Source organism: Adiantum capillus-veneris, chromosome 28, assembly GCF_014529385.1.
Source record: "Adiantum capillus-veneris isolate H3 chromosome 28, ASM1452938v2, whole genome shotgun sequence".
In the NCBI taxonomy this organism is placed as follows: domain Eukaryota; kingdom Viridiplantae; phylum Streptophyta; class Polypodiopsida; order Polypodiales; family Pteridaceae; genus Adiantum; species Adiantum capillus-veneris.
Genome location: NC_140958.1, coordinates 82,213,374 through 82,227,576, shown reverse-complemented (window position 1 = coordinate 82,227,576; position 14,203 = coordinate 82,213,374). Strand labels below are relative to the sequence as shown.

At 43.3% G+C, this 14,203-nt stretch overlaps 1 protein-coding gene across 3 annotated transcripts; it reads right to left on the bottom strand.

Moving 5' to 3' along the window:
- Positions 1 to 2,354: 2,354 nt before the first annotated feature.
- LOC147420772 (sirohydrochlorin ferrochelatase, chloroplastic-like) lies at positions 2,355 to 13,766 on the bottom strand. 3 transcript variants are annotated; one of them, XM_086504348.1, is made up of 5 exons: positions 13,256 to 13,761; positions 13,104 to 13,165; positions 12,908 to 13,018; positions 12,728 to 12,810; positions 2,355 to 2,878 (listed from the first exon to the last, which is right to left on the bottom strand). In XM_086504348.1, the coding sequence occupies exons 1-5, from the start codon at positions 13,491 to 13,493 to the stop codon at positions 2,857 to 2,859; spliced, it is 516 nt and encodes a 171-aa protein (XP_086360474.1). In that variant the 5' UTR covers positions 13,494 to 13,761; the 3' UTR covers positions 2,355 to 2,856. The 3 variants fall into 3 exon arrangements, with proteins under 3 accessions (XP_086360474.1, XP_086360473.1, XP_086360472.1); XM_086504347.1 differs by having other exon boundaries at positions 12,728 to 12,820; positions 13,256 to 13,757; XM_086504346.1 differs by lacking the exon at positions 2,355 to 2,878 and adding an exon at positions 12,051 to 12,582 and having other exon boundaries at positions 12,728 to 12,820; positions 13,256 to 13,766.
- Positions 13,767 to 14,203: the final 437 nt, after the last annotated feature.

Sequence of the window (14,203 nt, the reverse complement as noted above, 5' to 3'; positions counted from 1 at the left end):
TAAGAACCCAAAAACAACAAAAAACATGATTAAAATCGTGGATGCATTCGTGGCCATGAGCTAGCTATACAGCACGTTATTGTTAGCCTTAATGACCTCCATTCTCACATTTTTTTGGCACTAATCGATCATCCTTGAATGTCCTCACTCCAATGGCACTAGTTGTGTGTGAATAGTGCTCACAAATGACCTTTGGTGTGAGCCTCCTATTGCTTGATTGGCATAAAGTAGAGGTTATTATTTACTATGTGTGCTTGTGTCAACAAGGAATCTCATGGGTGACTTGGTTAGGCAGATGATAATGTAAAGAGGTGATCTAAGATTCTCTGTTGGAGAGTTGCACCTACTTTATCTTGGTAAGGTAGAAAGTTTCTATCCTTCAAATTTTGAAATTGGTGCAACTTGACACCACCTAGCATCATGCAAATTAACCTTGGATAAGGATCAGAAGAGTAAGAGAGAAGCTCCACAAAGTTGTACGCATAAAATAAATCTTCTTTATTGAAAAAAAAAACATTACATTGTTTATGACGCCTAGTAGACCCATGCAATGACTACAAATCCACAAGCTGATGACCACTCTAATCTATGGTGCATATAGTGCATGATCTAGGAGACCAATCACACAAGGTCTTATGCTAACACACCCCCCCCCCCCCTCTTAACATGGCCTACTAACAAAACTCATGAACATGTGGAGTCATCTACGTGATTATCATAGCTGTGGCTGAATACATCCACTTAATCAAGCATACCTATGTTGGTAATTGAGCAATCAACACTCAATGTGCCATGACAAAAAGGGGTCAAGTCATGGCTACTACAGTCATTCAATACAACCAGGCCCAGCTTCCAATTCATTCTTTAAGTATACCTTCATAGGTTCAGAATAGTCTGAACTCACAAATTACAACAGGGAATAAAGCACTCATAAAACTATAAAAGCAAGGGACACAAGAAAAGAAAAAAAAAACAAACAAACAAACACTTTATTTGCTAGAAACAAAACTAGATAAAACAAAACATTATTACCTTAAATTGTTTTGAGAAAAGGCATGTGCAAAATAAGTCAACGCAACTTACTTGGCTTAAAACAAGTACTCAGCTTTAAACAAAAAAGAAAGACATCTTAAAAACTTAATCTTAGATATCAAACTTCACAAACTTCTTAAGGAACAAATTCTTAAGTCCTCACATAAACTAAATACGAAATCGAAAAATGAATACTACTACCGCAAAGGTCCAAACTTGACAATATGTGACCTCAACTTCACTGCTTGTCCAAACAACAAGGATAAGATTATCACCTTTATCATGCATAACTTGGACAACAACTATGATATCCCTACTCACGTCGTCAGTGCCCAAGAGTAGATGCAGGTTTGTATACAGGTCAGTCATGCTTTGAACGTACTCTACAAAACCAACGAGCTGAGTTTGTATCACCCTCCGGAGGTGATGGGCAAACTCAACCATGATAAAGGCTAGCATTTGTCAAGCTAGAGTGAAAATATTAGAAGCGCTAGAGATCAAAACAACAAAATAATGTGTTACGAAGTCCAACAATAAGTGAGCTTTTAAGCTCCCCACTTTTATTGAATTTACTATTGATATTCTTGAACATTCCAAAGGAAGAAACATTAAAAATAAACTTACTACGATGCAAAAATGAACTAACATTTTTCATGATTCTTTTGAATAATGAGTAACCTTTCTCAACGATTAAAAAAAAAGATGGCAAGATTGAACAACAAAAGCAGCTTTACTAAGTCCAACAATAAGTGAGCTTTTAAGCTCCCCACTTTTATTGAATTTACTATTGATAATCTTGAACATTCCAAAGGAAGAAACATTAAAAATAAACTTACATGATGCAAAAATGAACGAACATTTTTCATGATTCTTTTGAATCAACGAGTAAAGAAATAAGATGGCAAAATTGAACAAAAGCAGATTTACTAGAACAAAGACAAGAAAATCTAAATAGTTGAGAGCAAATGACACCGTACTTAGCTAAAAGAGAAATGTTCGAAGAAAAGTGAGGCATACGGATGATATTTAGATTGGCATATTCTAGTTCAAGGCGCTTATCATAGATATCTACTTCAAATCCTAAGAGAGTCTGAAAAATCTTAAGGTCTAAAAAGACACAACAATCACTATTTGTGGTACAGTTAAGTTCATAAAACTCTTTAGGATAAATTCCTCCACCTGCAGAACTCGAATTCAAGTACATAAAATCTTGAAAAGAAGGAACATCAAGAACAAAAAGATCATCTACAAAGCGTCTTACATTGAATAATTTGTGCAAAAATATTGGGCAAGTGTTAGCAAGGACAAGATGCTCCATAAAATCACTAGTAAAAAGATAGAAATTAGCAAGAAAAACAGCACAATTGGTGCCCATAGGGATACAAACTATTTGCTTGAGAAGAGAGTCACTGACGGTTATATATAAATTGTCCAAAAGAAAATCTAACCAAGATATGATATCAATGTCATCTACAGTCCTAGTTTTCTTCCTTTGTATACATCTTCCTAGTTTTAACCATAAGAAGTCTAAGTTCAAGTCTGACTTTCTATTAACAATGCCTTGTACCTATCATTCTTTAAGTAAACTACTACTCTCTTCCAACATAACACAATACCACATGATGCACACCCCTGCATAATTTTATGTACAAATTTCAAAACTCTATGCATCATCATTGTAAGTCATCATTCTTTGCAACACTTATCTCGTTCATCAAACACCATCTTCTACCAATGCCAAAGAATGGATTACTTTACAGCGCCCTGTCCCCGCGCACATATCACATCCAGGTATCTTGCCAGCTGCATGGCTCAAGCAATAGTTTATTCTATCCTGCATAATGTCCTGCAAATACAGCAAACATAGCAGCTTAGAAAAGCCTTTGAAAGAGGTGGAAATTCAGGTAGACTTAGATTTCTCAATGGCAGACTTGATTCTGTTTCCTCAATGAAAGACGAGACACAAAAACTGTCTTCACTTGCTGCACTTCAATACCTTGAAAATAAGCTGTAAAGATATACACACAGATCCAGCAAATTGGATATACACCAGATGACAGGCGCATTTGCAAAGTTAGAGAAGGTTGCTATAACTCAAAAGTGTCGCCACATTCAGCAAGGAATTGGTTTAGACTAGTGTTGCTTGCAGATATCCTTATGACAAGATGCATGTGTTGACAAAGCCAGACATATTCAAGTACAGAAGTAGCCAGAAAGTGAAGACTTGGACAAAGATAGAGCGAGCACTATCTGCATCAATGGTACAAGTTTCATAGGACTCTAGGAGGGGACGTCGTTTCGCACGCCATAATCAGGCCTTGCACATCCATGTCTGTTGCTTATAGCCACATGAAGCACCTACTGGCACGCCATTGTACGCTTCAAGCTGATGCCGCTAAATGGAAGAAGGGCACTCATGCAAGAGCACAAAGAAAGCTTGTGATGTGGCATGACCAACCTGAAGGGCTGGCCAGACGACAAGAGGTTTAGAGTAAAACACTTAACTCAAAAGAACTACAAAAGATGTGGCGAAGGGGCCTAAAAGGGGTTAACGGTTTTAAAAACCTAGCCCTACCACTTGGAGAACCAATGGACATCAGCTGATAGGCCTAAAACCTAAAAAGTCAAAAGCATAAGGGCTGCAACAGAATTCCGCAATTTGGGCTCACATGATGACGTGGCATGGCTGTACAGATTTCTGCCTTTTGTGCTGGCTGATTCTGGCTGACCTAGGGGGCAGATGCTTTTGAGCGCCAAGTGCTTTTGGGCCAGAGCCCCAAAGGCTATGCTTTTGGGCATCCCTTCTACTATTTATAAGTGCCCAAAGGGCCAGTCTTTGGAGAGCATCTGGACAAACAGTCTCGGAGAGAGCTGGACCCTCGAGGAGTTGTACCTTTTTGGAGCAATGATAGCGAAATACCAGAAGGGGCGTCAATCTTTGGGGCAAATACATCTAGGCTCAGGACTTCGTTATGTCTCTCTCTCTCTCTCTCTCTCTCTCTCTCTCTCTCTGGTGCAGTGGAAGTGTTTAAGGATTTAGCTCGGATCTAGTTGAAAGAACTGAATTGAACGAAAGAGAGAGATGAGAGAGAGAGAAGAGACGACACCAAATGTCGGGTCCCAAACCCTCAAGGGCCCCCATGCTCTATTGCCAATGCAAGTACTTTCTTTATTCTTGCACAATACTGATACAATGACTAAATACTTAGATGTTGATACTAATGGGTATTGATGCTACTGATGTTGGGTACTGGAACTGATGCTACTATAGTGGGTACTGATGGGTACTGAGGTACTGAGAGGTTCTCTGTTGACGATGATGATGTCAACGACGAGGTACTGTTGAATTCTATGTCGACGACCATGATGTCGACGACGGGGTACTAATGGGTTCTATGTTGACGACGAGGTGCTAATGGGTTCTATGTCGACGACAATGACGAGGTATTGATGGGTTCTATGTCGACGACGACGAAATACTTAGGGGCTGCTATGTCGACGACGAGGCTATGGCTGAATTTTGGTAACTATTAACGATGTCGATGGGTAGGGTCTGCGACCACAACGAGGCTAAGGGCTGAAATCTGATGCGATCATGCTGGCTGAAAACGCTGATCTTGCTGGGCTGAAAACACTGATGGAGAACTGCTAGTTCCTGTGGCACTTGGTACAGCTTGGTTCTTGAGGCTCCTTCACTACTACTCTGCCTTCTACTGGTGCCTAGAGGATTTCTTTTATAGTCCTTTAGCCATTTGCCCTACCTACATCCCAACAAGGATAAATGAAAAGTCACTTATTAATAAAATGCAATTTAAGAGGTGGTTCACCCGCAATAAATGCCTAAGTGCTAAAACGCAGTATTGTGCAAGAGAGGGTATGCAACTATGACCGGCTTGGACATAAATGGACACCCCCTCTTGGGATGATGCTCTCTTACTACCATGTGTCCAATTTGCTCCTTTTGGTTTAATTCCTAGTCCTGCTAGTGGCTCACAAAGGTGCCAGGCTCAATCCTAAGCTAATGACTCATGCTAGACTATAGCAGAAGCATGTCTACGTCGCGCAAGTAAAGTGCGCACGTGACTCTCTCTCTCTTCTATAGAGTGTATATATATATCAGAGCGGAGTCCTGACCCGTGTCGACTCTCTCTCTCTCTCTCTCTATATATATATATATTTTTTATTATTTTTTTTTATTTATTTATTTATTTATTCAAGTTCAGTTATTTGCATATTTTGTTTGTGTGTTGCTATTGATTTCTCGCTTGGAGAGTCCAAACCTACAACAAGTTTTGTGGGGATGCACGTTGGAGAGTGTACTCTATAGCAAGGAAGGTCATTGGCATGTCTACATCGTCAATGTCTGCATAAGAATCGAGGAGTGATTACTATTCTCTAGAAGAGGCGGAAGGTGTCAAGTGCAACGGAATTGAAATGGTAAAGATCTAGACTTTACACTTCCACAAATCTTTTCTTCTTTCCTTGCGTTAATGTGTGCTACTTAGCAGAGAGATGGTTCCTTTTATTTCCCTAAAGAGAGGACATGAGAGAGAGAGAGAGAGAGAGAGAGAGAGAGAGAGAGAGAGAGAGATGTGCAGAGGGAGAAAGAGTGAGAGAAAAGGAGAACGACACCCAATGGCGTCCCAACCAACCCTCTCAAGGGCCCCCCCACACCATTGTCGATGTGGTATTTGCTGTGATTGCGTACATGAAATGTACACACATGCAATACCTCGAGTGCAGACTCTACGGACTCAAATGGGGAATGTTGACGTGATAACACTTCAAAATGAAGCACCTCTTGCGCTGATTTGATGCACCTTTGGATCCATCTCGATGAGGGGTTGCTGATGGCCACCAAGAGGTAGATCTAGGGCTGATTTGCGCTCCCGATGTGAGAGGAATCAAGGGGTGAAAGCTGTGTCACGTGCACATCTAACCCTACGTGCATGTGGACAAGCTGTTCCTACTTCTAGGGTTTAAAAAGCCTAGGAAGTGTGAAGTGTCCTGGAAACCTTATGAGCCTATACGCGGGCCGTGCATGTCCAGGCACTTAGAGTAGTTGCATACCCTTTGATGGCACACCTAGCATGAGCATGTTTTACCACTGCATGAACACAAAGTTGCGGGGTATATGAACCACCTCTTAAATGAAGTCATTTTTCTTAATGACTTTTTGAGTTAAATAAAATCGTGGGGGCTGGCTGGAGGCTGGTCGACCCAGTAGTTGGCAGGTATAGAAGGAAGCCCTTGGTGCATGAGTAAGACAGAAGGCAAGAAGGAGAGCACAGTGCAATCAAGAGTAGCAGGCCCTCCCAGCGTTTTCTCAAGCAACCAGCTTCAGTGGTTTTCAGCAAGCCTCAGAGTTTTTGAAGAGCGTTTTCAGCCCTTGGCCATTTCCCCAACAGTTCAGCCCCAGCCTTGTGGTACCACACCGTCCGCAACAGTTTTCCTCGCCGGATTTCTCCAAGCGCTATCCGTTCAGCCAGCGTTTCAGTTTTCAGCCATCAATTCAGTTTTCAGCATAGCCTCGCCATCGCCGCCGTTGGCGTCTTCGTCGTCGCCGACAATTGCAGATTTCAGCCCTAGGACAGCGCTCAGATTTCAGCCAGCTTCAGCCCTAGCGCTTTTCATTTTCAACCCGCCGTCGTAGTCGTCGACATCATCGTCGTCAAGTACCACAACATCTAGAAGCATTGTACCAGACCTTTGTGCAATCTAAAGCAAATACCTCTCTAGCAATAGAGAGGAGGGGCCTTGGGGGGGGGGGGGGCGGGGGGGTGGGACCCCATTTGGTGTTGTCTCTTCCGTCTCTCTAGCACTCTCTTGCACTCTCACTCACAGTTTGCATTCCACTCTCTTGTTTTGGTCATTGCACATTCTCTCACTAAATCACGGAAGGCTCTCCCTTCCACTAAGTAAAAAGAACCTTGAGCAACGTTGAGCACTCATCTTGAGCCATACACCATCATTCCCTTCCGCTGCACATTACATTGGTATCAAAGCTCTTTGGTAGTGTTCAGTATCATCACTCAAGGAAAGAACCGCAAAAAGAAAAAAAAAAATTGCTTGTCGTGGTCACACAACCCAAGCGGTTGCAGTTCTCTTCATCTTTCCACTCACAGACTGACGGGCAATCTGAGATTGCCAATTCAGTGGTTTTAGATTTATTGAAGTCTTATATCTCAAATTAGAAGACTCAATGGGAAAAGTATCTGCCTTTGGTGGAATTTGCCCACAACAACACGATACACTCTTCGACGGGGAAGGCGCCCTTTGAGATTATTGAAGGTGCTGCGAAGGTTCCTCCACCCTTCCTAAGTACGAAAGAAAAGATTTTTGAAGCCGATGAGTACACGCGCGACTTGAACACGGCTTTTGCCCAAGTCCGCGAGGCTTTGCAAAAATCTCACAAAGTTCAACATTCACTTCGGCTGCACCTTATAGAAGTTCTCATGTCCCAAATACCCCTGACAATGCAACCGAAGTTTGCTAATGACAGGTGTAATAGCTACGTCCTTGTCGGGTGCTGCTAGAACTGCCTCTGCTAGTGGTCCCATCCGATCGGGTGTGATCTTGAGCCGCGTCGCCAATTCACGTGGAATGAAGTTGGCCTTGGCTTCACCATCAAAGAAGCTCAGGGCTTCTTGGTCTTTCACTTTGCCCCATGCTCGACAAAGTTCTGTACTCTCGTCCATCGTGCTTGGGTCTGTACCCATGCAATCTGGAACCAGTCTTGTTTTCATCTTGCCTTTTCGTCCACGTTCTTCAACTGCTTTCGAACTCTCAAGCCTTTCTTCGTCTTTGTCATTCTGTTCTTTCAATGCCTTTTTAGGGCATTTCGCGGAAATACGCCCCGTTTCCCCGCATCCAAAGCACTTCCCCTCTTTGATGTAGAGAGCTCTCTCCCAAAGAGTGAGCTTGGGTCGTGCGTCCTTTTCTTTCTTTTTTGGGTTCTCTTCCTCTTTCTATTTTCATTGTTCGAAGTCTGTTCGGTCCTTTGCGTCATGATTTCATATGTGAGGTAGGTCAAACTGCCTAAATGAATGGCAAAACCCCGTTTCGCATGACTCATCAGTTCCTGCATGGAATTTGACTTTTGCTCTAAGCAGTGATCTCGGATCTCTGTAGGAAGTCCCAAGGTAAACCGCTCAATTTGTTCTTTGAACGAGATCTTCTTAAATGAAGAGGCTGGTAGAAAAGAGCTCCAGAATCTCTCGCAATATGCGTCCAATGTATCCTTCTTGGTCATCCGAAGATGGTTCCAAGCAGTTCGTATGTCGCGTTCGTACTCTCGAGTCAACTAAGAAGAAATAAAAAGCCTTTTAAATTTCAGCCATTTAACTAGCGTTGTCTTGATCAATAGAAGCGTGGACAACCAAGTTCGAGCATTTCCCTTGAAGTAAGAGGTAGCCCTCCGAATCTAAGAGTGCTCTGAGTAACGCCCTCCAGAGAAAGCTATGTCAAACTGCTGTATAAAAGCCAAAGCCTTCGAAGCATCTCTATATCCAGAAAACGTGTCCAATTTAATTGACTGTCCACCTTCTTTAAACTCTTGGACAAAAAGTCATACTGGTTGGCTTTATAGAAATTCTTCTTCTTTGCATAAAAGTTGTTGTCTTCAGAGTCCGAACTATCCGAAGACGAGTCCTCTGTAGAACTGTCAACCACTGGGCGAGATTTAGACTTCTTTGCGTTTTTCTTGCCCTTTTCGAAGCTTTGCTTTTTGCTTCGCTTTTTCCTTTTTCTGTCTTCTTCACTCTAGTCAGAGGAGCTAGAAGAACTCGAAGAAGAAGAAGAACTAGGTACTCCTTCAAATCAAACACGCTTCTTCTGCTTTCTTGCCAATGCAAATGTAGACTGACGACCCAAATCACCCGGGAAGTCAAATTCTTTCTTCTGATTTTTGTTGTGCTTTTTTGCTTTGTTTTGCGCGTCAAAAAGCTGAGAAATTCGTACATCAACCACCTCTTCTAATTCTTCCTCTGTAAACATCCTTGGAGTAGGAGGTTTCTTGAGTGCCGGTTTGAGGGGTGGTTCTATGGTTTGCCGCCACTGTGAGTGCACCTCGTCGAAGGAGGTCTGGCTCATAAATTTTGCAAATTTCTAGTCCTTCGCAAAATTAAGCATCATCTTTGTTACATCGTCGATCAATCATCGACGCTCTATCTCTTCGAGCTCCGCTTGAGTAGGCCGAGGCGAGCCGTACTCGCGTGAATCTTCTTCGAGATCTCTTCCCGCATCTCCGTATGCGGAGGAAATCGAATGATCTCTGCTTGAATCCATAAGTGCCGCGTAAAAAGGATCGGATTTCCCGGTAGAAGAGAAATCGGTCGTGCTTTGATACCACTGTAACAGACTTGGACACTCCAAGTCAAGATTCTACCGTGACACAACAAGAATTCACTTCAAAACAGTTCACAGTTCACAATTGATTCAACACGGCGCGACGGAGTTTCGTGCCTAGAGATATTGGCCCCAAAGACTGGCACCCCTTTCGGTATTTCTTTATGTATTAATCTGTTGCACAAAGTACACAGAGTGGCTGGGTCTCACTCTCAGACTTTGCGTCCAGAGGCTCTGAGAAGTGAGAGCCCAACTAAACTTATAAAGAGATTAAAAGGGATGCCAAAAGCAGAGCCCCAAAAGCTGTCCCAAAAGCTGGTCAAAATAAAGCAATGTCAATTTTCCTCTCACAAGCCCTCTTAGGGAATTAAAGCAATTTCCCAAAAGCTCTAGCGTAGAGAATTCGAACCCTGCGTAAAGAAAAAGCAGGTTTCCATACACTGCCTGCCACGTCATCAACCCCATGATTTGGGCAACATTTTTCGGGCCAGTCCGTACGACAGTGCCACGTCATCATTTCAATACAAGGCTACCACGTCACTGGGTTGTGATAGGTGGTTCTTTTGAATTGCTCTGTGAAAGTCCAACCTTGTGGCGGCAACTCTTCGGGTCCTTTGTGGAAACTCTGTCTCCTGTAGACACTCCAAAGGAACGGCAATGACGAGGTATCGACTTCCGGAATTTGACCATCCTTGCCTTGAGTTCCCTGAAATCCACATAAAAATGAAATGAGTTTAATTTTTTACGAACGAAGAGAACTTGTGTCACAAACTGCTGACATGTCAAGCCACTCAAGACTCGAGCCAACCTGCAAATCCTGACCAAAGAACCTAAACCCTAGAAGCAGTAGCAGAAGAAGTTCTCACCACCTTACAGATCCTCGCCAAGTGGACCAAATATTAAAGTAGTACCAACTTATGGGACCCCGTCCGATGGGGCCTAATAAGAATAAAGCAAGACCCACACACACAATTCTCTTGGGGGTTCAGATGGAGTGGCATTGTTGTACAGATCACCCGCGAATTGTGCTGACATGCTGACGTGGCAATCTGTACGGACAGTTCCGCGTTTTCCGCTGACAAACTGCTAACATGGATCAAATGCTTTTGACTTTATGCTTTTCATTGTAAACTGCTTTTCGAGCCAAGGGCCTTTAAATATGACCATAGGGCTCACTCTCTAGGATCCTGCCGCGTGGAAGGAGCGAAGAGGTGTTGCCCGAGTTATCGTGAGTTAAGCAATATAAAGAAATACCGAAAGGGGCTCCAGAGTTTGGGGCAGTGCTCTCTTGGGATGGAACTCAACCACTCCACGTCTCATGTGTCATGCATCTCTTTCAGTTCAATTGTTTTAAGTACTAAAAGTATGTTCCGTCTGTTCTTTTCCGTTGACACATAGTTCCCTTGCGTTACAATGGTATCACAGCTCCGAGCTAGCCACGGGGAAAACTCAGAAGGTGGTACCGCTTATTGGTGCTCTTTCGGTGACTATCCAAGGATACCAAGGAAAAGCCGATTTTCACATTATGAAGTTGGGCAATTGTGATGCTCTCTTGGGCATGCCTTGGCACAGCAAGAATGACACGACACTCTAAAACCGGAAACCGTACAATTACCTGATATAGCAGGACGAGCGATCGTCCTCAAAGTTTGTTGGCTACCCGAGCAAAAACCCAAATGAATTTTCTAGTTGCTTTGTATTTAGATACTTTTGAACTTTGTTTGAGAAAATACTGTTTGAAATTTGTTTGAAATGCATTGTATCTGTTTTAAACCTGGCTTGGTGCCGATTTGACAATTGTTTGACACCGGTTTCAATGTTTTGTGATTTACTCGAGGGTAAAGTATTGAACGATTATTGTTTAATAATGTTTGAACCTCGGAACGACACAGACCGGGTGCCTGGGGAGCGTTTCGTTGTATGCTTGAAACCTCCAAGCGAGGCAGGCTGCGGTCTAAGGAGCGTTTGGTTGTATCCATCCTCTAAGCTCATGGCACGGACCTTTTTAGGTTATTTGCGGGGAGAGTAGAGTGACGAGGTAGTCATTGATGAATAGCTTCATGCCTATGACCGTCTGTATGGGAGGGTGTTGTTCGTTGTATCTTGTAACATGCATATGTGAGCATTTGTGTTGCATTGTGATGTGCCAACCGCTAAATATTCCTAATTGGGTGAAATTGCCTAAGTATGTAATTTTAGTGCATCGAGATCAATGCGGCGGTCTGGGGGTGATGACGAATTTTGCTACGCCGGAATATCAAGAGCTCCAATATGGAATGAGAAAACTGAAAGAAGGGATCACATCCTCAATCTCAGCAATCCTAGGCCATGAACAACAAATTGTGCATCCACAACAATCACATGTCCGATGAGAGAGGGTGCAACATGCCCTTTGCCCCAACCCTCCCAATCAGTATGGGTCCGCTCACCCAATTGTTGCCCCTTTGAAACACGAGAATAAGAATTCCAAATGAGCGGCAGTTGACACTCAATCTCCTCTATAGTCTTGGGTATATGTCTGACAAGGCCCTTCCTCATGACCACCCATATCCTCTAAAGACAGCGTGAGAAATGTTCACACAAAGAAAAAATCATAGAAGCATCTGGGAAAATAAAAAATACCCCAAGATAAATTACACAGAGATGCCGACTACAACAGAGAAGTAATCTCAACAGAGAAATCAAAATAGAAAACAAGTCAAAATCATGTATGTTTCTCAGTTCTTTGCTTCTTAAACCTCCTAACACAATTATCAAATCCAAGAGGTTGAAAGTCCTCCTCATATACCTCGTCATATGCACAGCAAAAGAATATCATATCTAACTGGACCATTAAGAGGAGTACTAATGTGGGGACTCCATAAGGTTCTATTGGAGATGGTGGTGACATTGCTGTTGAAAAGGAGGGAACATCGAAAGATGGAATCCCAGCGCCTGTATATGTGCGTAGGCTGAAGCACCTCCATCAACCTCTTCTTTTCTTTACCTCTCTTCTGGCTTTCTTTGCACTCATTCTCTCCCTCCTTGAAGTACCAAAAGGAGGAAGACTCCTCAAAAGCCTCATGTCCCTCCTGCCTGCTGTCTTTGCGCCGGGTGCTCTTGGTGCACTGACCAACAAGGGCATCTTGTCCTGTGTGCTTGCTCTACCACAAACAAAGCAGTGTCCTGGTAGCCCAATGTAGAAAACCCTCTACCAAGTGTCTCCTCCATGAATGTTGGAAACAGAGATAAAACAAGATAAACCCTAAGTAACCTTTTACACACCTACAATTATCTTTATACTCCTTTTACTAGACCCCAATTGTGGCACTCGGAAAAAATTGATCTGCAAAGATAGTCAAATACTTACCACCATGAGGTCATGCAAACCAATAGGCGCTGTAACAATGTACGACACATTATGGTGCTCCTTGGCCGCTTCAGCTGCCAAATCTGGAATGTCCTGATCCCAAAATGGTAATTTAGCATTGAAGTAGATCCACAAAGAAGTTGTGGTTGGAGTCGAAAGCTCACATTGGAAATAACATACCTTATCCCAATGCCGACCTGGAGAGAGAAAGTAGGGAGCAACTATCACTCTGCTCGCACCTTGACTGATGCACTTGTCGAATGCTTCTTTGATGGTGGGACTTGCTAGCTCCTACACCTCCTTGCAAAGATCAGAACAGTCGTAAACAAGAAAAAACTCTCGATTCAACTAAGAACTGGCAGAGAGCAGATAATACCATATGAGCTGGCTCCACATTGGAGTGCCCCGTCTTTTGCTTAAACAAATTCACAAATGAGTCTGTACAACAGCAACACAATACAACTCAAAACCTTGCACACGTGTAAAGCTGAGAATCGACAGAATAGAGACCTGGGTAGAGATGCATACGGATCATTGCATTAGACTGTGTTCGCCGCGAGCCGTGGTCGACAATGAGGATACCATCGTCCTTCTCAAACTGTTGGAGGGTTGGCATGCTGGCACCTACACGTGAGGACGGGCATGCCATGCTCCCCACCCGGTCACTTCTGTATGTAGTTCCCATCTCATGAATTTGGATAGAACGTGGGAGGGTGCACGGTCGCTGGAGGCTCGACTGCATACAAGGAGGAGAGAACATGGACATCGGGAATGGCTTGAGCCTTGATCTCACAAGGTTTACTTTGAGCTGGTTCAGACTGCGCAAGCGCAGCAAGCCCTTCCAGTTCCATCGCTCAATTCACACGGCCCATAACAGCTAAATCTGCTGCGAAATATCAACGGGCGCTGTAGTGGGGTGAAATCGAACGTCCTCGCGCATCTGGTGCTTAAAAGCGCACGCAGCTCTTGTGTTTCCGAGCCCGGGTTCGGAGGTTGCATGCCACATCGTTCTTGTGTTTGCAGTCTGAACGCCCCCTTATCAATTTTATATGCGATTTGAGACTGGCAAGGCCATGGCAGTGATGGCTTGTTGGTACTGCCTGCAGTGATATAGGCATGGTGCCTATGAAATGTTGTATACAACTTTTAGGCTTTTTGAAGCTATTTTAAGATGCTATTCTTTGGAGCCATGCTTGTTGCAGTAAAAATAGCACGCACTTTAAAAAGTCGACAGCAGCAAACTCTCCCCGGTCGCTCTCGTCTCAGGCAATTCTCTGTAAGCAATTCTCTCTCTCTCTCTCTCTCTCTCTCTCTCTCTCTCTCTCTCTCTCATCATGCAGTGCTGCCGTCGTCAAGTTAGTGACGGCCTTGTTTAGATTTAGCTTAACTAAGACTCCATAATTTTTGGCTTATAAAAGGCCACAGCATGATACTCGAAAGGAAAATTGATGTGCAAAATAGAGGCCGTTGGATTAA

What these genes read in the sequence shown, in the direction of transcription:
- LOC147420772 (XM_086504346.1), bottom strand. Translation starts at nt 13,493, where the DNA reads ATGTCCATGTTCTCTCCTCCTTGTATGCAGTCGAGCCTCCAGCGACCG. An exon ending in ATGTGGAGCCAGCTCATATG is followed by an intron (nt 13,019 to 13,103) that starts GTATTATCTGCT and finishes AAGGAGGTGTAG; the next exon opens with GAGCTAGCAAGTCCCACCAT. An exon ending in CAGGTCGGCATTGGGATAAG is followed by an intron (nt 12,821 to 12,907) that starts GTATGTTATTTC and finishes TTTTGGGATCAG; the next exon opens with GACATTCCAGATTTGGCAGC.